This window comes from Numenius arquata, chromosome 4, assembly GCF_964106895.1.
Source record: "Numenius arquata chromosome 4, bNumArq3.hap1.1, whole genome shotgun sequence".
Taxonomy (NCBI): Eukaryota; Metazoa; Chordata; class Aves; order Charadriiformes; family Scolopacidae; genus Numenius; species Numenius arquata.
In genome coordinates, this window is record NC_133579.1 from 2,738,610 (window position 1) to 2,760,527 (window position 21,918).

At 44.9% G+C, this 21,918-nt stretch overlaps 1 protein-coding gene across 1 annotated transcript; it reads left to right on the plus strand.

Annotated features, from left to right (window-relative positions):
• The first annotated feature begins 929 nt into the window (after positions 1 to 929).
• ELOC (elongin C) lies at positions 930 to 15,025 on the plus strand. The gene is made up of 4 exons (XM_074146270.1): positions 930 to 997; positions 9,096 to 9,157; positions 11,451 to 11,594; positions 13,641 to 15,025. The coding sequence occupies exons 2-4, from the start codon at positions 9,154 to 9,156 to the stop codon at positions 13,829 to 13,831; spliced, it is 339 nt and encodes a 112-aa protein (XP_074002371.1). The 5' UTR covers positions 930 to 997; positions 9,096 to 9,153; the 3' UTR covers positions 13,832 to 15,025.
• The last annotated feature ends 6,893 nt before the right edge of the window (positions 15,026 to 21,918 follow it).

Sequence of the window (21,918 nt, forward strand, 5' to 3'; positions counted from 1 at the left end):
CCTTTAGATATTGCTCAGCACCAATGAGGTCCCCTCTCGGTCTTCCCTTCTCCCAGCTGAACAGCCCCAGGTCTCTCAGCCTTTCCTCGTAAGAGAGATGCTCCAGGACCCTCATCATCTTTGTAGCCCTCTGCTGTCCCCTCTCCAGCAGTTCCCTGTCCTTCTTGAACTGCGGAGCCCAGAACTGGACCCAGGACTCCAGATGTGGCCTCCCCAGGGCAGAGCAGAGGGGGAGGATGACCTCCTTCCACCTGCTGGCCACGCTCTTCTTGATGAACACCTCCCACCAGACCAGGTTGCTCCAAGCCCCATCCAGCCTGGCCTTGAACCCCTCCAGGGATGGGGCAGCCACAGCTTCTCTGGGCAACCTGGGCCAGTGTCTCACCACCCTCACAGCAAAGAATTTCTTCCTGAGATCTCATCTAAATCTCCCCTCTTTCAGTTTTAAACCCTTCCCCCTTGTCCTATGGCTCCCCTCCCTGATCAAGAGTCCCTCCCCATCTCTGCTGGAGCCCCTTTAGGGACTGGAAGGGGCTCTAAGGTCTCCCCGGAGCCTTCTCTTCTCCAGGCTGAACACCCCCAACTCTCTCAGCCTCTCCTCACAGCAGAGGGGCTCCAGCCCTCTGACTGTCTTTGTGACAACCAGTTAGGACCTGCACAATTAGGACCCGCGGCCAGCGAGTTTTGGACTTTACTCCCGGGACCCCTCGGCTGCCGCCAGCCCCCCGGCAGCAGCCAGCGCCCGAGCAGCCCTCTCCCACCATCTCCCCCGCCCCGCTCCTAACATGGCGGACCGACACCTTCCCACCAAGAACTACGCGCCCCAGCATGCACCGCTCCGCGCCGCACGGCATGCCAGGAGCAGGGGGCCGCACGCCTGCCAAGGCTCTCGCCCCAGAACGGAAGTGCCCCCTGACCTTGCCGGAAGTGCTTGTGAGGCAGCTGGCCCGACACGGCGGGGGCCCTGCGAGCGGGGCGGAGGGAGCGGCGCTGCCGAGTGAGTGGCCGCGGGGGCGGCGGGGGACGGCTCCGCTGGGGGTGGTGAGACCCCGCCGCCGTCGAGAGGGGGAAAAGCGGGTGGGAAATGGCGAAGAGGGAGTTCCCGGCTCCTGCCCCTCCGAGGGGAGCGGGCCTCGGCCTCCGCGCCGCGCTCCCCCCGCTGCCAGAGGCCGGGGGGAGCTGGAAGGGAGGCGGACGGCGGAGCGGAGAGGCTTTGGATCGGCCGTGGGGACGCGGGGAGCCGTCGGGGGGGTGTGTGTGTTGGGGTGCGGAGCCAGGTCGGGGTTCCCCCGCCGGGACGGCGGCGAAGGGCGCGTTTCTCTCCTCTGCGTGCGGGAGTGCAGCCGTCTCCTTGAAATCCTGGCGCCGCCGGGAAAGGGGCTTTCCGGAACGTTGTTTTTTTTTAATTAAATACCGCTTTTAAACTTTTTCCGCCACAAATGACGTCCACCCTCTTCCCACGCCAGGCCCTAGAGAGAGGGGAAAAACTAAGGCCAGAAGAATTTAGGTTGCACCCCCAGGGGTTGTTATACCAAGGTGAGAAGTGCTGGTTAAAGTGCTTTAACTGTCATGGTCGATGAACGTAAGCAAAGCAAGGTTGACGGAAAAGGGTGACACACTTACGGGTAATAAGAAAAATAAGCTTTTGAGTTCTCTCTGTTCCTCAGAGGAAGATTCTGCTTTAGTATAAGGGGACCCGAGCATCGGTAACTTATTGATGGCTTCAGATATATGTATGAAAATGGCGATGGAAGCAGTTAACTTTGACGGCCAGTTTAATCTGTGCGTAATACTACACGCAGCAGCTTTATTAAAGGTCTTTAATGCTATAGATTGCGAGTTGAGCCGTGTACTGTAGGGAGACTTAGATGGTCATAGGCCATTTTTTTACTTGGGTTTGCTGAAGATCACTTGCAGAAGTTCCATTTGGAAGCAAGCCAGAAAAACATAGATAAATATATAAATGAGAGACTTTTAGAATAAGAATCACTTCATGTGCTTTTTTCTGAATAATCTCTTACATGCTCCAGTTTCCTTCTTTTGCTATACTGTCTGTTCTCCCGTCCAGTTTCTCACATATACTAAGGACAAAACGAGACTGTTGGAAGAGAAATAATATTTATTAACTGAACAGTTGCTTAGAGGGGGAATAAGTGGTAATTAGGTTTTCTATAATACATCATCTACCACTTCTGCGCATGTAGCGCACACCTTATACCTCGAGATCAGCCTTTTCATGTGCTTAAGTTCCGTCAATAAAATTTTTGCTAACATTTTCCACAACATTGGGAGCTTTAAGATAGTCTTTAGAAACTTTGAGTACTTCAGTGTTTAGATTTTTTTCTTGTGTCAGAGAAAATTCTTTTTTTTTTCTATACTAGACCAGGTGATGAACAGCTTTAGGTAGTTTCATGTAGTCTTAACATGAAGATTCAATGTTGGTATGGTGACGAGAATCCAGTTGATTCTCTGAGGTACCTCCTATCTCCCAACCTCATATTTCTTTTCCTGATACATTTGTGTTCATGCTTCTGTCCCTTCTGCTTTGTGGGGGGGTAAATTAATATCTTTCAAAAGGGTACTTGGCTTCAGGTGTCTTAGTACTTTTTTGCAACTCTCGGTGTATACTACAAGAAACCCTTAAGTTTTTTCATAAAAAGTATGGGTTTTGTCAGATTAAAATAAAGGAATTTTGATGTATTTTGACAAGTTCTCTTGCACCTAGAAATGTTCAGAATTTAGATTATCTTCATTATGGGGTAGTTTGCATAACAGTAGTTTTTAATGGATGCTTATAATGAGAGGGCAGAAAGCCATGCTTTATAAAATCTTGCAATATGTGAGCAGCTTCTTTTCCCCTCACAGCGAGACATGTACAATACAGGGCTTTTATGGTATGATAGGAAGAAAACAGTAACTTTTTTTTTTTTTTTCCCTTAAAACTTCTTGGGAGTTACTGAAAAGGAAAGTTTCCTTTGATAGAAAAAGAGCATTTTATGTGCGATCTTTGCTCCATACCCGATATCCTTCCTTGTCTCCTGCTTATCTTAATTAGCCTTCACCTGCATTATACCCTGCTGTCACACTGCAGCCTGCCCCTGAATGTTTGGATTTTAGTGCCCCTGAGTATGGAATAGGGAATCAGCTGATTTGGAAATCACACCATACTGGTTTTCCCTTGTTTTTTCTAAATATGCTTCAATCCTTATTTATATTAATTAATTTTTCATGCGTACTAACAACGAATGCTAAACTGAAGAGCAGTGTTTTTAATAAGTTAGTATATAGGATCAAGAACAGGACTAGAATTTAGGCTTGAACAGTGAGAGGCTGCTGTTTTAACGCACAACAGCCTTTGTTTACTGATGGACTAATATACAAATGATACCCAGAAAATGTCACATTTGGCTTCTAAACTGACCTAGGAATTGTGAAAGCATTTGTGTTATTTGCCCCACATTTTTGGAAACTTGATAGCGTGGAATACAGAAATGTCACCAGCTGAAGCACACAAAGGCCGTGTGTGCCTTGTGCGACCAATGACTTGGAAGCTGTTTTGAGTTTCCTTAGACCAGAATCTGAGTTTTTAAAGAGATTTCTGTGGGATCAAAGAATCTGAGTGCTTGAAATGTTTGCATAGATTTAATTTTCTCATGCTAACCAGAATAAAGCAACGGGGTTCTAGAATCTGTACAGTGGTTGTGTGTATTAAATTAGTGTATGACCTTCAAGTCTATTCCGGTCTCATCAACATACAAAATATACAAGGAAATGATATTCTGGAAATTCTGGGAAGCTTGGGAGATGAGCACACAGCTTTGGGAGGGAGGTGAGAAGGTCACGGACGTGCTTCATTATTTTTTTTCTTGCATTTGATGCTCAAGAGAAGCAGGAAAGACATCAAACTGAACTCGCTATGCCGGAGTATTTCTTCTCAGAGTTGTAAGGCAGGGAGTTGAGCTGCCTAATTGGTAATGCCACATAAGCCTCTTGAAGGAGAAATGGAATCGTGAATGCAGTTCAACAAAAATTAGCGGTTCTTTGCAGGAGTCTGAAATAGTCAGGTCAGAAATATATAATAATAAAAAAGGCAAATGAGTGTTCAGAAAACTTTGATTGTTCTCTTCCCTACTGCTGCATTGGTGGAGTCTTGGGGGAGTCAGACAGGGGCAGCTATAAAACGTGGAAAAGTAATAAAAATACAGATAGTTACCAGGCATCTTCAGAAATCTCACTCTTCCTGCTGTCTTGGCAAATGTTGTCATTTATATTGTTTGCGTTATACAGAAGGAAAACATAGTGACATGTTTTGCAATAAACAGAGTATTGGAAAATACAACGTAAGAAAAGAATTTCTGGTGAGAGAACGTATCAGGTCACTTGACTTTCCTGTTTCTAACCTATTATTGAATACCTAAGGGCATGCAATTGTCAATTAAAAGAAAATGTCCCTCCATACTCCTTTTACTGTACACACAAGCACTAACTGGTGTGTGGCAGAGATTTCTACATCCTTCGTCTGTCTCATTTTTCTATGGGTAGTTTTTTTGTGGTTTTCATAGAAAGGTTAGAGTTGGAGGGGACCTTAAAGATCATCGAGTTCCAACCCCCTGCCCTGGGCAGGGACACCTCCCACCAGACCAGGTTGCTCAAAGCCCCATCCAGCCTGGCCTTGAACCCCTCCAGGGATGGGGCACAATGTGTTGGGGGATGTTAAATAACAAATCCAGATTTCTACCAAATAAACCAAATGTTACATGTTTTCTGTGCTGGTTTTTCAGGTGTGTTTCTTCTGTTCTTCCCGCTTATTTTTCCATAAACTTCTGAAGCAATAAGATAGTTGACTGAAAAAACAGGCTGAGGCTTGCGCAAGATCGTGTTAATGCTGTCTCAGGTAACTTGAGTGTAGTCGCTGGGAAGCAGATGAATTTCACAAAATAATAGTTTTGAACTGCAGTATCTTCTAATCTTCAAAAAATGTCAGGACACACTGAGCACTTCTTGATCCAGAAGAGGAACCAATATACTAACAAGTCATTACTGCTTTTTTTAGGGTTTTCAGATTTCCCAGGTTTCTTGTTTTTCTTTCCTTCTCTCCTCTTTGGTTGCATAGACTCTATGATTTTTCTGTGCTCTCTGCTGTCTGTATTTTGTCAGGACTCAAACTATACTTCTCATAATAGTCACGGTTATCTTTTTTGATTTTCATTTTTTTATCATAAATGCCACGCCTCTATCAGAACAGAGACTGAGTGATCCCAGCCTGTGTCCCTTGCTTACATGTCGAATGCGTCATATAAGAGAATGTATGATTTCTTTTTCTTAAAAGCAGGCAGGCTTTCTGCATCTTTTCCTTTTGGCTATAGAATGTTAGTTTTGTTCTATATTCAGAACCAGACTTGGATCCTGGAATAGCAGTATACATTTTACTCTTTTTTTCAGTTTATATTCATTTATTGGATTTAAACTGAGGACTAATATTGGCACACATCTCCCTTTTTGACGTTTATCCTTTTAATGAATTGTTATATTTATCTTTGGTTTTATTTTGCGAAGCTGAGGAAGCAAAACTAATTTTTCTTTCACACAACAGGCTCTTTGTCTTACCAGTAGTTCCTTTCTGTAGTTCTTGGTATTATAAATTCTTTTTCTTGCAAACAGGAATTCAGCGTTGTGTGTGGTGTTCCAGAGAAGTTGTTGCTTGTGTGAACAACGTTTCCTTATCTCTATTGCAAAGAAATTCATGATGTGTATTTGTCTCTTCCCCCCTGCCCTTGGTTGGGATTTTTTTTTGTCCCTACAGAGCAGCATCAGTTTATAGTTGACCACAAAAAAAAGTTCAATATAATTTTTGGAGGAACTAGTTGTTTTCTAGTCCAGTTGTTCCATGTTTCCCACATCATACTGTATTCTTGTAGAAAGTTTCTTTCTCATTTTTAAGATTACGCTCTTCTCACGTTTATTTAACCTCAGATGATATACCGAGTCCAGATTGCATCTTGTTTGAATTTCCTTTTTTCGAGGAAATGACTGATTCATTTTTTGGGTAGTGGATTAGTCCGGCGTGCCCTAAATCTGCTCATGCTTACTGCATTTTTATCCTGTTTTCCTTTTTAAAACAATTGAGCTCAGACCACTGAGCATGATTTTTTTTTTTTCTTCAAGTGTTAACACCTGTAGTATTATTATTTTTTTCTCTCTAATCATATGATAGCACATTTAATTTGATTTTATTAAAATGCTTGTTGCAGTGTTTTGGGACAGCTGTAATGTTTTGGTGTAGACATTTTTTCAATCCCCAGGGTCAAGTTATTCCAGGGCCTCCTCAAGTTGTTCTTTTACCTTGCAAGGTGTTAATATATTTCAGTTCTCGCTAACTAGCCTGTCTTTAGTCTTGTATTTAGTGGCATTATTTACATTGGAAACCAAGGCACATTTTATTGTCACCAGTACTTCCACAAAATGGTATCGCTACTTCTGTATTTTTTTAAATTATTCTTATTTATGAATCATAAGAGGTTTCACTGCTCTTCTGGAATGTAGGGACAGGCTTTGTGGCTGGAGAAAGAGGTAGCACAAGTCATCCTTCTTCTTGATTTTCTGTTGACAAAAACTGTTGAAATGGGGTGAAAGGTCCCGTCAGTTTTGTGCTGCAACTCTTCAGGCACCCAAATGAATTTCCTTGGATGAGTTCCTGGAATCACTGAAAATGGGGAAGGCATTTAGCACTCTGTATTAAGGTAGCTCTATGACAGCGTTCACAAATAAACTCTCAAAGGGCATTTCTGAATGTACCTTATATTCAGGAACTTTTCACCTGTAAAAGTACAGGTGAAGATGTTCCTTATACCAGTGGGGAAGGAAAATATTTTATAAGATATTTCTGTAAAGTCAGGATAATCTTCAACGACAGCAGTGTAAGTGGAGGATGCTTTTTGCTCAGTTCTCCACAGACAACTGAAAACCATTGATCATAGAATGGTTCTGATAGTGCGTATGCAGTTTGATGAGGTGAACACAACAATGTCCCTTCTCGTAAAAGCTTGAGGAAACGTTCAGACTGTGTCATATTTGTAGTTATGAAACAAGGGAGATGGAGAAAATCAGCCCCGAAGTGCTGCTGAGAAGTGAAGCTCTCGGCAATAGCGAAGAGCTTCATCTTCTGAAGAGATGGAGAGGTCTCTGTAAAACTTCCTCCAAATATTGCAGCTCCCTTCTCAACTTCCTTACACTTTTTCCTAAGCTTTTACCAGAAACACGGAAGGGAGGGGATGGGGGGAGTCATTTCTAGTCACGCCTGCCGCTCTGGGGTCCTTCTCTGCTGAGTAATCGCAGTTCGTGCCTCTGCTGTTGCTCGTTGCTTTTCAAAGCAATTACGTGGATTGTCAGAATTCCTAACAGTCTCTCCTGACCCTGGATATCGGCTGGGAAACCACCCAGAATCACTGGTGGTGTTTTCCTGAACCTGGGGGTACGCAACAGGAGTTCATTGATTTGTACAGGTTAATGTTTGGAGAGGCGCTGTTGACAGGAAAAGAATTGCAGGACAGCGAGTGAGTGGGTGGAGTTTCTCTTCCAAAGTTTTCTTTTCCACAGCAGAGATGCAGTTCATAGAATGGTTCGGATTGGAAGGGACCTTAAAGATCACCGAGTTCCAGTTCAGTGTAAAGAAACATCTATTGTACCTGAAGATACTGGGTTTGTTTTGCAAATAAGCACTTCCATTTCTCTAACTCTTTGGCTTCATTTACGTGGCAAAATACTTACGCGGCGGCCTGGATGTCAGTCTATAAGCTATGGAAGATCCTGGTTAACTTACCATGTGAATACCTACCTTAAACGTCTGAAGGAGATTATCTAGGTGACATTGGTGGTGTATCGGGAACTGTCAATCTTCTGGGAACAACAGGTTGGAGACCAGGTATTTAGCACACGCTGATTAGCCTGATCCCTGAGCCTCCTCTTCTCCAGCCTGAACAGCCCCAGTTCTCTTGGCCTCTTCTTCCATCACAGATGCTCCAGTTCCTCGGTCACCTTTGTGGCGCTCTGGAAGACTCAGTTCAGTCTGGCATGTAATGGGGAGCCCAGAGCTGGCCCAGCACTCCAGATGTGTCCCACCAGTGCTGAGTGGAGGGCAGGCCCACCTGCCTCAACCTGCTGGTGACATTCCTCCTAACAGCCAGGGGTGCTGTTGGCCACTGTTGCTGGCTCATGTTCAACTTGGTGTCCACCAGCGTCCCCAGGTGTCATTCTGCAAAGCTGCTTTCCAGTTGGTTGGCCTCCAGCTGGTACTGGTGCCTGAGGTTTAAATGAGATCTTAGGAGGAAATTCTTTGCTGTGAGGGTGGTGAGACCCTGGCCCAGGTTGCCCAGAGAAGCTGTGGCTGCCCCATCCCTGGAGGGGTTCAAGGCCAGGTTGGATGGGGCTTTGAGCAACCTGGTCTGGTGGGAGGTGTCCCTGCCCATGGCAGGGGGGTTGGAACTGGATGATCTTTAAGGTCCCTTCCAACCCAAACCATTCGGTGATTCCCAAGATGCAGGGCTTTGCATTTCCCTTTGATGAAATTCAGATGTTTCCTGATGGCCCATTTCTCCAGCTTGCCAAGGTCCCTCTGAAGGGCAGATCAACCACTCCTCTATTCACAGCATTGTCAACTGTTCTCTCAATCTTTTTCTGTAGACAATCCGTTCGGTCTCTCAAGTGCCTTTTGCAGTGTGGCAAAACTTGCTTTCGTTACCTCCCCACTACTGTTGCATGGATGGTGTTTGTAGTGATGAAAGTCATAGGCTCTTGAAATAACTCAGCTTCATAGTCAAGGGTCTTTAAAAAGCTTAAGGGAACAACTTCTTTACAAAGTAAGCTAAAATTTTAAGATTCTTGACTATGGTAGGGATCTCTGGATAGCAGCGATAAGTTTCAAAACATAACATTTTCAAAATGCAATGTTTTCAAAACGTAATGCTGATGACCATTGCCTGCTGTGTATTGTCAATTCGCTTCTGAAGGGTGGTTGTGATACCATAAGGGCTAATAACTAAAGCTGACTTGAGAAATTGTACCACTGACTCAAAATATTCCCCCTTGTGTTTTTTCAGACGCTCCTGCTGCAAAAACTGCTGTTGAAAAGAAAGAAATTTTTTTTATACGAAGAGAATGGGTAAGTTCATCCTCTTAGAGGTGGGGGTTTTGTGTCCTGTAACGTGAAGCATTTTCTCTTTTCCAGTGTTAGACGAGGTGGACTGTAGGAGTTTAAATGTTGACCTTCTCACTATTTTTCTTGTAGTCTCAAAAGTTAATGGAACTTCCTACAAATGGTTTTTAGGAGGATTTTGTCGAGTGGCTCTTCGTTAGTCGAGAGACTTATTCAGAGTCCATCTGTCTAACGAGAAATTTCACTTGCTTAATGTGTGTCGTGCTGAAAATGCACATGCCAAAATGAGATGCCCTTAGGCTTTTATAGCACTAAACTTTTAGGTAGCGGACAAGAAAATTTCGCTCCGTACTGTTTTAAATATTTTTTTGTTTGTTTGTTAACTAAGGTTGGCCTGTTGAATTCTAGCAAAGAGATCATAACAAGCACTGATTTCTGATAAATTACATTGTGCGTGTGTGTGAGATCTGATGAAATGTCTGAAACTGTTCTCTCTGCCTCTACAAAGGCCTGGTTAATGAAACGTGATGGGACAGACTCTGGTTTTATCGGTACTTTTCCTGAATGTATTTCAGCACGTTTGGCACTCCCAGTACTTCATTAAAATTGGCAATAACTACACGATCATTCAATTTTAACTTGAAATTCACAAAGCGACTTAGTTGATTGGGGAATGTTATATTTGCTATAACACTAGATAACATGCAAGGTACTTAATATAATTAATATAATTTCTGTTCTTTGTTTTGTCAGGAGGAGAAACAACACTAGCCATTGAATGTCAAGTTTGTAGTCTATATCTGTTTTATCCTCCATACTTCTGCATACAATCATGAAATGCTGGCAGCGTATTACTTTTCTAGAAGCATACAGATCTCTCTGTTATGCTTTTCCAAGCTGGAAGAACTTCCAGGACTTGAATTTTTAACTTTCTGTCAAGATTGATACCATTCTAAAAATCAAGTTTTATGTGCAGTGACAAAGTATTTTTAATGGAATTCTAGCAATACTTGCTATGTTAGTCCCTTAGAAAATAAAATATTTGAAAGAAGGTGTTAACTTTCCAGTTTGAATTTGATAGGAATTGTATATTTAGCAGGGTGGGGGTTTTTTACTCTCATTTTTTCAAAAATATTTTAATAGTACTGCAGTCGTTATTACGGAAGAGTTTACAGGAACATATAAAGAATGACTGCAGAGAGAGCTGTCCTGGTGTTCTGGTGTCTGATGGTGCTGAGGGAGAAGGGAACAGAAAAAGTATAATCAAAAGTGCTGTGGGGAGAATTCCCAAATTTCATAGACTTATAGAATGGTTTGGATTGGAAGGGACCTTAAAGATAATCCAGTTCCAACCCCCTGCCCTGGGCAGGGACACCTCCCACCAGACCAGGTTGCTCAAAGCCCCATCCAGCCTGGCCTTGAACCCCTCCAGGGATGGGGCAGCCACAGCTTCTCTGGGCAGCCTGGGCCAGGGTCTCACCACCCTCACAGCAAGGAATTTCTTCATAAGATGTGATCTAAATCTCCCCTCTTTCAGTTTAAAACCCTTCCCCCTCGTCCTATGGCTCCACTCCCTGATCAAGAGTCCCTCCCCATCTCTCCTGGAGCCCCTTTAGGGACTGGAAGGGGCTCTAAGGTCTCCCTGGAGCCTTCTCTTCTCCAGGCTGAACCCCCCCAGCTCTCTCAGCCTGTCTTACCTGTGCTTCAAAAAGCGTGCTTTTTTCCTTTTGCAGTGTGTCTTTTTAAATATTAGATAATTAGGTATTTAAAAGCCGGGCAGACATAGTGCTTAGAGATGTGGTTTAGTGATGGTTTCTGTCAGTGTTGGGTTGATGGTTGGACTCTATGATCTTAAAGGTGCCTTCCAACCCAGGCGATTCTGTGATTCTATGATTGTTTGATATGTATTTAGGTAACTTTTAATAAGTACCAATACGATAAACAGCAATAGCCTCATGGAGGGAAGCAGGAGCATGTTCAATTCACTTGAGAAGGTCTAAAGGAAAATTTCATCCCTATTTAGATTTTAGAAATCAGGTCAGAATTTGGTGATGGAGAAATGAGAGAGATGTCTGTAAAAAAAAAACATTCCTACTTTTGCAAAAATTCTTACTTTAAAACATTGCTGAGCGCTTCAGAGAAGTCATCTTCAAATATGCAGAATGCTTCTGTCTGATTTTTCGGTTGTGTTGGGTTCTTCGGCCTGCAAACGCAGTGGTAGAAAAGGCTGCAGTTTGTGTTCTTAGGGCTGTGAGTCAGCCCTTGTGTCCTGAACCTGTTCCTCTGTTTCCCGTTACAGATGGAGAAGAGAAAACGTACGGTGGGTGCGAGGGCCCAGATGCTATGTATGTGAAGTTAATATCCTCCGATGGCCACGAGTTCATTGTAAAAAGAGAGCATGCATTAACATCAGGAACGATAAAAGCGATGTTGAGTGGACCAGGTGGGTACAAAAGGTTTAGTGCCTTCACCTCCTTTGTTCTCACTTTGGGACAGTTTGAATTTATATCGAGTGAAAGTTGGAATAAATGATAACTTTTCCAGATCCTGCCTAGTTCCTGTTTCCAGTGGAACACCCCGCCTCAGTGGGGTGTTGTGCCACCAGGTGTATAACTGGACTCTGCTTGTGGACAGTTAATGATCTCATAGCGTCATTAGTACCGGTTTCCCCTGGTAGGAGAACTTGACGGTGTTCCATTCAAAACAAATCCAAAAGAGTTGGCAGCTCTTCATTGCCCCGTCTGTGGTAGAAGGTTTAGTGTTACTGGATGCACCTGGGGAGGAATAACCCCCCACCCCGGTACAGGCTGGGGGTGACCTGCTGGAGAGCAGCTCTGTAGAGAGAGACCTCGGAGTTCTGGTGGACAACAAGTTGCCCATGAGCCAACAATGGGCCCTTGTGGCCAAGAAGGCCAATGGCATCCTGGGGTGCATCAAGAACAGCGTGGCCAGGAGTTGGAGGGAGGTCATCCTCCCCCTCTGCTCTGCCCTGGGGAGGCCCCATCTGGAGCACTGGGTCCAGTTCTGGGCTCCCCAGTTCAAGAAGGACAGGGAACTGCTGGAGAGGGGACAGCAGAGGCTACAAAGATGATGAGGGGACTGGAGCATCTCTCTGATGAGGAAAGGCTGAGGGACTTGGGGCTTTTTAGTCTGGAGAAGAGAAGACTGAGGGGGGATCTGATCAACACCTATAAATACTGAAAGGGTGGGTGTCAGGAGGATGGGGCCAGTCTTTTTTCAGTGGTGCCCAGGGACAGGACAAGAGGGAACGGGAACAAACTGGAACATGGGAAATTCCATCTCAACATGAGGAGGAAGTTCTTTGCTGTGAGGGTGGCAGAGCCCTGGCAGAGGCTGCCCAGAGAGGTGGTGGAGTCTCCTTCTCTGGAGACATTCCAAACCCACCTGGACACGTTCCTGTGGGACCTGCTCTGGGTGACCCTGCTCCGGCAGGGGGTTGGACTGGGTGATCATTTCAAATGTAATTGTGTTCTGAGACTTGAGCAATGGATAAATTCATCAGTATCTAAGAGGGATGAACTGTACTTGCAGGTGCCCTTCCCTCCAGCACAACTAGGGTTTCCCTGTCCCTCCCGCCTGCTGTTTTCCCGGCGTATCCAGTTAACGTGTCTTTGAGGTTTCAACCCTCTCTCAAATCTGCCTGAAACTGGCTGAGAAATGCAAAGCTGGTGGGATGACAGGAAGGACTGCATATGCAGGGACAAAACACCTGTAAACCCTTTTTTTCTTATAAGACAGCTAGAAATTTGGATGGATACTGCTTTTTTTTTTTTTTTTTTTTTTTTAATTTAAACATTGTTGCTGTGACCCTTAGAGCTGAGCCCAGGACAGTTTCAGAGCACCTCTCAAGCAACAATCAACATGAAACCTACATTTCTGGTGTAGTTGTTCGGAGTATTGTCAATAGGCTGCAGTATCAGCCTATTAGGCGGAGTATCTGCAATAGGCCAAAATAAATACTTTGTGATGTTAATATTCTCGAGGGTTGTGACTGTGGCACATCCTGCTTTACACTGAAGAACCTAATACCCAAAAATATGGGAGTTATGCACGTCTATTTAGAATGTGTTGCATCAGTGCTGGGGAGGGACTCTTTATCGGGGAGCGGAGTGATGGGAAAAGGGGTAATGGTTTTGGACTGAAAGAGGGGAGATTGAGATGAGATTTTAGGAAGACATTCTTTGCTGTCAGGGTGGTGAGACCCTGGCCCAGGTTGCCCAGAGAAGCTGTGGCTGCCCCATCCCTGGAGGGGTTCAAGGCCAGGCTGGATGGGGCTTTGGGCAACCTGGTCTGGTGGGAGGTGTCCCTGCCCAGGGCAGGGGGTGGGAACTGGATGATCTTTAAGGTCCCTTCCAACCCAAACCCTTCCATGATTCTGTGATAGTGTGGTAAAGCGTTTCATTTTGCAGCAAATTGAGATTCTGATGTTTGGTTTGGTGTTTTGTTTTTGTTGTTGTTTTTTCTACAGGACAGTTTGCAGAAAATGAGACAAATGAGGTGAATTTTAGAGAGATCCCATCCCATGTCCTATCCAAAGTATGCATGTATTTCACCTACAAGGTCCGCTATACTAACAGCTCGACGGAGATTCCTGAATTCCCAATTGCACCTGAAATTGCACTGGAACTTCTGATGGCTGCAAACTTCTTAGATTGTTAAATAAAAATAAATTATAATTAAAAAAAAAAAAAAACAAACCACAAAATGTAAAACTTTTTTCAGTATTTAATACATGTAGTTGAGTTAGTCCCTTTTTCCAGATAGCATGTTGCGTGTGTGCTGTTGAGAACTGTAAAGTTCACTGCAGAGGCGGTCGCCTTCAGTCCTTTTGCAGAATAGCAATCCTTCCGTTGAAGTTTGTTTTGCTGCTTGACACAAATAAGGACCTTTTCACAAACTGAGACAAATAAACAAATCTGCCAATTAGTAGATGGCTACGCCTTATCCTTTAGGTGTGCTAGAACTTTTGCTTTTCATCCAACCACCGTAGAAAATCCTGGAGTTTAGTCTAACGCTCTCTGAAAGGTAATTATCGTTAAAGACGAGTAGCTGGTTTAGGGTTTCTGACTTTCTCTCCTTGTTAAAGTTTCTAAACATCTGAACTTTATCTCCGTTGTGAGGTGGCTGTCCTGGAGTGTGCTTACACCAACGGGGGGCGAGGCGCGTCCCCCCCCGAGGTCTGTGTAATGACAGCGACGTTCCGTGCAGGCTGGAAGTGGAGGACATAGGAGAATGCTTAAGGCTTTTAATTTAAATCATAGTATAGACACGCGGAAAGGTGTTCTTGATGCGCTTTTCTTTTCTAACCTGAGTTTTCCCTGCTAGTAATTACAAACGTTGCAGTCACTGGTCTGTACGGGAAGACACTGATCCTACTGACAGTGACTTTGAAGGGGAAAAAATGAGTGTGAAAATCTGTGTATATTATCTTCTGTATAACATATATTCTTAATGTACTGTCACTTGACCCGATACTGATTTTATATGATTTCAGTTCTGGTTTATTTTTCTTGTTGTGATTGTAAAGTCTGTATTTAATCTTTAGAGTAGCGCTCATTGACGTTTTGTAACGTAGGAACCGAGAAGACAGCAGTTATCCCATCTTTTACCTCCCCCTTGGATCCACGGACAAAGCCCCTGAAACGCGGAGGTCTTTTCTATTTGAAGGAAAGGGCATTAAGCAGATGTTTAAGGAGCTGTTTTATAAATTTCATAGGTATTTTCAATGTTTTTATGAATATTTTAGAGGAAAAGGCTCAGCAAGCCACTGACCTAGTGCTGGAGCGGGACACGTCACCTTGTGGTAGTTGCCTGCGCTATAAGTTCTTTGTTCAAAACAAGGTTCCGTAAAGGAAAAAGAAAAAAAATAAAATTAAACTTGAGACCAGAAGTTGCTTTTTGTTCGGCTGCAGCCCGAAGAGCCACAAATCATCTGTAAATGAGAATAAATGGAAGGCGTCATAAAAAACGATGCAGGACGGATGTAGCTGGTATTTCCAGCAGCTGCTGCTGCTTCAGCTTTGCTTCCATGGAGAAGGATCCCACCCAGAAATGGTAGGACCTCTTTGTCCACGGGCCGAGGGCTGAAACTCTCCTCTAAACCCGTTTATCAACGTAAATGCAATTTTGGAGAGGTTTTTCTGGACAAAAACTAATAGAATCCCATAGATGATGCAGTCCACGTGGAGGAGTTCCGTTCCCACAGGTGAAGTGTCACCCTGGGCTTGAGGGACACCTGGGAGAGGAGCTGACGTTCCCATCACCCGGGTGTCACCAGGACACCCGGGAGAGGAGCTGACTCCCATCACCGGCTTTGACGCAATTTGTGGTGTTTCACCTGGGGCTGTTTGGGACCAGGCGGGTTTTGCAGGATAAAGCCGAGGTGCTGCCTGACATCCCGGGTGCGGGCACCCTCCTCGGTGCTCTAAGTTGTTTTTTGGGAGAGCACTAAAGAGAGAAAGAGGCTGGGAATTCCCTAAAAGGCCAGGGAATACCCACAGGGAGATTTTAGTCCCAACTGCGCTTCAGTCCAAGTGACTCTGAAGGTCTTTGGCCGTTTTCAAAAGTCTTGAGGTTAACAGCGTGAAGTGAAAAATTACGTAGTTTAAAATCGAAGTAAAAAGGATGTCATTTTTGTTTAAAAAGGTGGGGTTTTTTCCCTTCCCCCTCCCTTTTTAACCGTCCCAATCCAATCTCCTGCTAAAACACGTTGCGTTTTATCATTTTGTATTTCGCCGGTAGGGTAAAATAGCTGCTTTAGTTCTCAATAATAATTTTGTTGGTATTTTTTTCTTGGGCTTAATGTATGATAGAGTGGCTTTGAAGACTCAGGAAGGGCAGTAGTGTCCCGCAGCGCACTATTGGCAAACCCACCCGCTGTTACCTGCAGATTTCTAAGGGGGAGGGAGGGAAAGGGGATGGGGGAGAGGGAGGGGACGGAGGGAATTAGTGCTGTTTCCGTGGCAGTGACGTGGGAATGCTGATCGTTCAGACGATTGGAAACTTAAAACCACGCTTAACCCCCTCCCCCGAGTTCTAAATAAATTTCAAAATGGAAACATTTGTAAACCTGTGTTTTCTGGTGATTTGTGACTTCTCGGGGCGAGTCTTCCCGTGTAGAATCACGGCTTTCCTGGCGACGTGGTGAGCAAATCGCTAAGAGCATTAGTGTTGGGGCAACAGGTGGTAAAACTGCATAAAATTAAAGGGCTTTTTCATAGTTCTGAAGAGTTCCATAGATTTAAAGTTTTTAGGTATCTTGGTGCACGAATTCGGTTTCTCATCAAAGAAGTAACCGACCAAAGGGTGATGTCGCACAGCCTTGAAGAGGATATTTTGAAGACTCGATGTGTCCCATAATATTCCTTTTTACACAGAAAGCTGCTTGAACTTCACACCGAAACGCTGATTTCACCATGAAAAGTTGCAAATTCTTTCCCGAGGGTAAGGGATGAGAGAAGCCCTACCGGATTCTGGGGTTTGGGTGTTGGAGTAGAAGCTGCTGGAGGAGCCTCTGCCGGTCCCGAGGGGAGATGGTCTGTGCATCCAGAGCTGTGCCAGACGTGGAGGAACTTCTTGGTTCTGAGGCTGAAGAAAGGAGGATCCACCACCAAGATTCACCATTGGAAAACCCCTCTCAAAGGCAGTTCTTCAGCAACGGTACTAAGTGTGGAAAATGGGTTGCTTTTGGCTGGTTTTATCACCAAACTCCACAGGTCTGAGTTGCAGCAGCAGCTCTTTGGGGTTTTTCAGCCTTTCTTCTTGTCACTCTTCCCCTTCCTCCCACCAGACCAGGTTGCTCCAAGCCCCATCCAGCCTGGCCTTGAACCCCTCCAGGGATGGGGCAGCCACAGCTTCTCTGGGCAACCTGGGCCAGGGTCTCACCACCCTCACAGGAAAGAATTTCTTCCCGAGATCTCATCTAAATCTTCCCTCTTTCAGTTTAAAACCCTTCCCCCTCGTCCTGTCACTACACTTCCTGACAGAGTCCCTCTCCTTTGGCACAAAGGATTTAATTTCTCTTTTCACACAGGGAAAAGCTTCCCGCTTTATCATCCTAAATTGACCCAGAAAGTTTTCCCGAAGTGACTCTCCGTTTGAGTCACAATTATTTGGAGCAAAACTACTTGAAACCCGTAAATGATACATGGCTGTTGCGCTAACATTTAAGCCGCTTTCAGATTTGTCAGGGAGCACTTCAATAATGAAAAAGATTTGACTTGTAATAAACAACTACGACAACCACAGAACTGCCTGAAAAGATTTAGCTGAAATAATCTAGTAACTGCTCATCCGTTGTGTTTCCGTAACACAGCTCCCTTTCCCGGTAGTCACACCCCGTATGAAGGCTTGTCTTTCCCCAGGGACATTAAATAAACAATCTCTAAACTCTTCCAATCTAGACAATTGTAGGAGTCTAAGACCAAAGAGCAACTTAATTTCAAAAATTATACTTATCAGGACCTTCTTCATTGGCTGTGAAGTCAGAGCCACTTCCTAATATTCCGAAGAACGGAATCAAGCAGGTGTTCACTCCCGGGCTTCCCTGAGAAGCCTTCAGTTACAGGTTAAAAAAACCCCAACGGACCCAAATTATAGTTATATTTCAATATTAAAGGTATTTCTTATCTCTGAGCGGAGTCTGAACCCACGTATTTGACAGACACAGTAATCAACCTGCTCCCGTGGGCTCTGGAAACGGATGCTTTTGATGTGGAAGAACTTCTAACAATGACATTACCTTGCACTTTTTAATATATTCATCTATTTCGTTGAGTATAGGTCCTATACAAGCCTCGTTATTTTAATTATTAATAGCTTTTATCTTCATGGGGTTTTTTTTATGGTTTGTAAAATCTTTACAGCATTTATAAGAGTTGGAGGATTACTGGTGCCAAAAACCAGTGGCTTGACAATTAAAACAAATTGGTAATTACGGCATATCGCTGAAACAGGCAATTCCACCCCTGTCTCTGGTCACACCTCCTTCTTCTTCCCCTGCGGTCACTGGAACAACTGGGTGGCCACAGAACAGGAACGATTCTTCTCCTGAGCTGATGGAAAATCATTTCGGTAGATTAGTGCTGCCGTGGGTCCTGCACCTGGGGAGGAATAACCCCCCACACTGGTACAGGCTGGGGGTGACCTGCTGGAGAGCACCTCTGTAGAGAGAGACCTGGGAGTTCTGGTGGACAACAAGTTGCCCATGAGCCAACAATGTGCCCTTGTGGCCAAGAAGGCCAATGGCATCCTGGGGTGCATCAGGAAGAGCGTGGCCAGCAGGTGGAGGGAGGTCATCCTGCCCCTCTGCTCTGCCCTGGGGAGGCCCCATCTGGAGCACTGGGACCAGTTCTGGGCTCCCCAGTTCAAGAAGGACAGGGAACTGCTGGAGAAGGGACAGCAGAGGCTACAAAGATGATGAGGGACCTGGAGCATCTCTCTTACAAGGAAACGCTGAGACACCTGGGGCTGTTGAGCCTGGAGAAGAGACGACCGAGAGGGGACCTCATCAACGCTAAGCAATATCTAAAGGGCAGGTGGCAAGAGGATGGGGTCAGGCTCTTCTCAGTGGTGCCCAGGGACAGGACAAGGGGCAACAGACACAAACTGGAACATGGGAAATTCCATCTCAACATGAGGAGGAACTTCTTTGCTGTGAGGGTGGCAGAGCCCTGGAAGAGGCTGCCCAGAGAGGTGGTGGAGTCTCCTTCTCTGGAGACATTCAAACCCACCTGGACACGTTCCTGTGGGACCTGCTCTGGGTGACCCTGCTCTGGCAGGGGGTTGGACTGGATGATCTCCAGAGGTCCCTTCTGACCCCTGCCATTCTGCAACTCCGTGCTAAGCTGAAAGCCACAGATCCCGCAGTGACTGTAAAATTGTCAAATCCTACACAAGAGGAGAAACGGAAGCGTGTGACGGCCGAGAACAGGCTGCCCCTCTTCTGCAGATGCTGCACTTGGAGCAGATCAGGAATAAGGCAAAACCTTTCCCTCAGCCTCCATTTATCCCTTGGAAAGTCCCGGGATGGATGTGATAATGTGCCTGTTATTACCCAGAACTAAGACAAAAATGAAACAAGCCGTTGATGACAAAGCTACAGCATCACTTGGGAATAAAACAACAATAAAATCTAAAGCTAAGATGTCTAGTGGACTTGGGCAAAACAAATCAGGCTCCTGTGTTCTTATAGCGGCAGAAGCTGTGAAGAAGCAGCAGCAGAAATAATTCAGTAGGTAGAAGACTGACAGAGAAAAAAAGGGAGAGCAGAAGAAAAAAAAAATATTTGGTAATGTTTGAAAGCATTACGGATAATGGAGAGAGTGGAATATAAAATTATAAGGATCTTAATCAAACATATTTGACCTCTGTGGAACTGGTGAGATACATCAGAAAATTATCAAGTAAATGCAGTTTGAACATTAGTTGCATTTTTTTCTGTAAACGGAAGATAATGCAAACTCTGATTTCTGGATCAAACTGATGAATATTTACAGAATCGTTTTCAGCGGGAGGTACAATTTTCATTATTTGCTCTATATGTTTTTGGTAGGTGAGTCATAATCACGCGTTTGATCAGATCCATGCGAGACACCTCCTGAAATAATGAAGGTAAGAGATGAAATTCCTCTTCCCCCTAAAGTTTTGAATATTTGGGACCCAGACGTCCAATCCTTAACGTTTCTGGCCAAACTTAAGACTGACTGGTGCAGGATCAGGCTGCAGCAGCCAGGTACTAAAGCTTGCTTATTTAAAAACCAAACAGATTTGGCATCGGCTCTCTCTACACCTGCGCCGGCTTAGGAAGGGTTAACTGCAAAAGTATTTTCTTCTACATTTCGCATAGGTAAAGGTCAGCGCTGAAACGAACTGCAAATTACAATATAACCAACTCCTTGTGAAATCTACCCACTCGGGGATTTGGGGCCTTTCATTGCTGAGATTACTGAATAACTCAGAACAAAGAATACGATGAGCCATCGCAAAATCAAGAAAGGAACCGCGCTGGAGGAAGAAAATACTGATATTCACATCAAGCCTTTCTGGGAGTCTGCTAATAGTGTTTGTTCTCTGATTGCGCTTGAGGGATTGAGTCCCTAACGCGCTGTGCACTCTACAAACACGCTTATTAAGAAGCAGGTTCCCAAGGCGTGGGGAAAGGGAAAAAACCCGATAAAACACAGGGTAATTCTCCAGCTGCCCCCATCCCCAGGACGATGATGAGCTAAAAATGTTACGCGTGTATATTAGGGAATTACACGACACTTTAAAAAACAAACAGGTGACAACAGCCCTAAAAGACAGCTTTGGTAGAGCTGTAAGAATAAACCCTGCTCGAAGGGAATTTCCTGACAGGGGTGTTCTAGTCACCAGTGCCAGCTGCAGAGTAACTCGTTAGGTTCTCATACACCCAGTTAAATTAGGGTGGGTAGCTGTTTGTGCTTTATTGTTTATCTGAAGGGAAAACCGCCCCTTGCTTTTCATGCCCGCTACCCTTAGGAATGGGATTTGCAGCACCGATCATCTCAGTAAACAGTATTTTAGTCCAAAATGTGGTAGGTACCTTGTTTTTAACATTGCAAAGCTCCGAGTGGTAGGAGAAAAGACTTCTCAAACGTAAGGACAGGAAAGGATGTAAGGATGGGCTGCATCAAGAGATGTGTTGCCAGCAGATCCAGAGAGGTGATTCTGCCACTTTGCTCTGGTGAGACCTCACCTGGAGCACTGTGTGCAGGTCTGGAGCCCTCAATATAGAAAGGACATGGACCTGATAGAGAGGGTCCAGAGGAGGGCCACCAAAATGATCAGGGGTTTGGAGCACCTCTGCTACGAGGACAGGCTGAGGGAGCTGGGGTTGTTCAGCCTGGAGAAGAGGAGGCTCCGGGGAGACCTCATAGTGGCCTTCCAGTACCTGAGGGGGGCTACAGGAAGGCTGGGGAGGGTCTGTTTACAAAGGCCTGCAGTGACAGGACGAGGGGCAATGGTTTTAAGTTGGAGAAGGGGAGATTTAGATTGGATATTAGGAAAAAATTCTTTACCATGAGGGTGGTGGAACACTGGAACAGGTTGCCCAGGGAGGTGGTTGAGGCCCCTTCCCTTGAGATATTCAAGGTGAAGCTCGACGAGGCCCTGGGCAACCTGGTCTAGTTGGGGGTGTCCCTGCCGACTGCGGGGAGGTCGGACTAGATGACCTTTGGAGGTCCCTTCCGGCCTGGACCAATCTATGAATCTATGAATCTATGAAAAAGCTGTGATTTTTTGCTAAGGTGGCTTTTCATCCAGAGATAATTTTTCCTTATGACCGAGCAGAAGTCGTATTTGTACTGATTACAGTTAGCCTAAGACTACCGAACTCATCCTTCCACGCAAAACCAGCTCACAGTCCGTGAAGGCTGCCGGCACCCATAAGCTCCTGCCTTTTCATATCTTCTGACCTTGAACAGGGTTTTCTGGAATGGGGTTAAGAAACTGAATCTAACGGATCGAAATCAGTTTTATCTCACTGCGATTCTATCAACACAGATAGTCAATATGTCCATGTTTACAGCCGAACACATGTCCACTGCTTAAACTCGATGTTCTCGCTATCTTTGTGGCATATGGCATTAAGAAATGTATTTTAGGATAAACATATGTTTGGATCATGCAAAACAACAACATCTAGTAAGGCAGAAACAGCGACATTCCGCTTAACGCTCTCACAGCCTCAGTTAGTTCTGAAGAACTGCAGGAGAGAGAACCCTCGA

What these genes read in the sequence shown, in the direction of transcription:
- ELOC (XM_074146270.1), top strand. An exon ending in AGCGATGTTGAGTGGACCAG is followed by an intron (nt 11,595 to 13,640) that starts GTGGGTACAAAA and finishes TTTTTTCTACAG; the next exon opens with GACAGTTTGCAGAAAATGAG.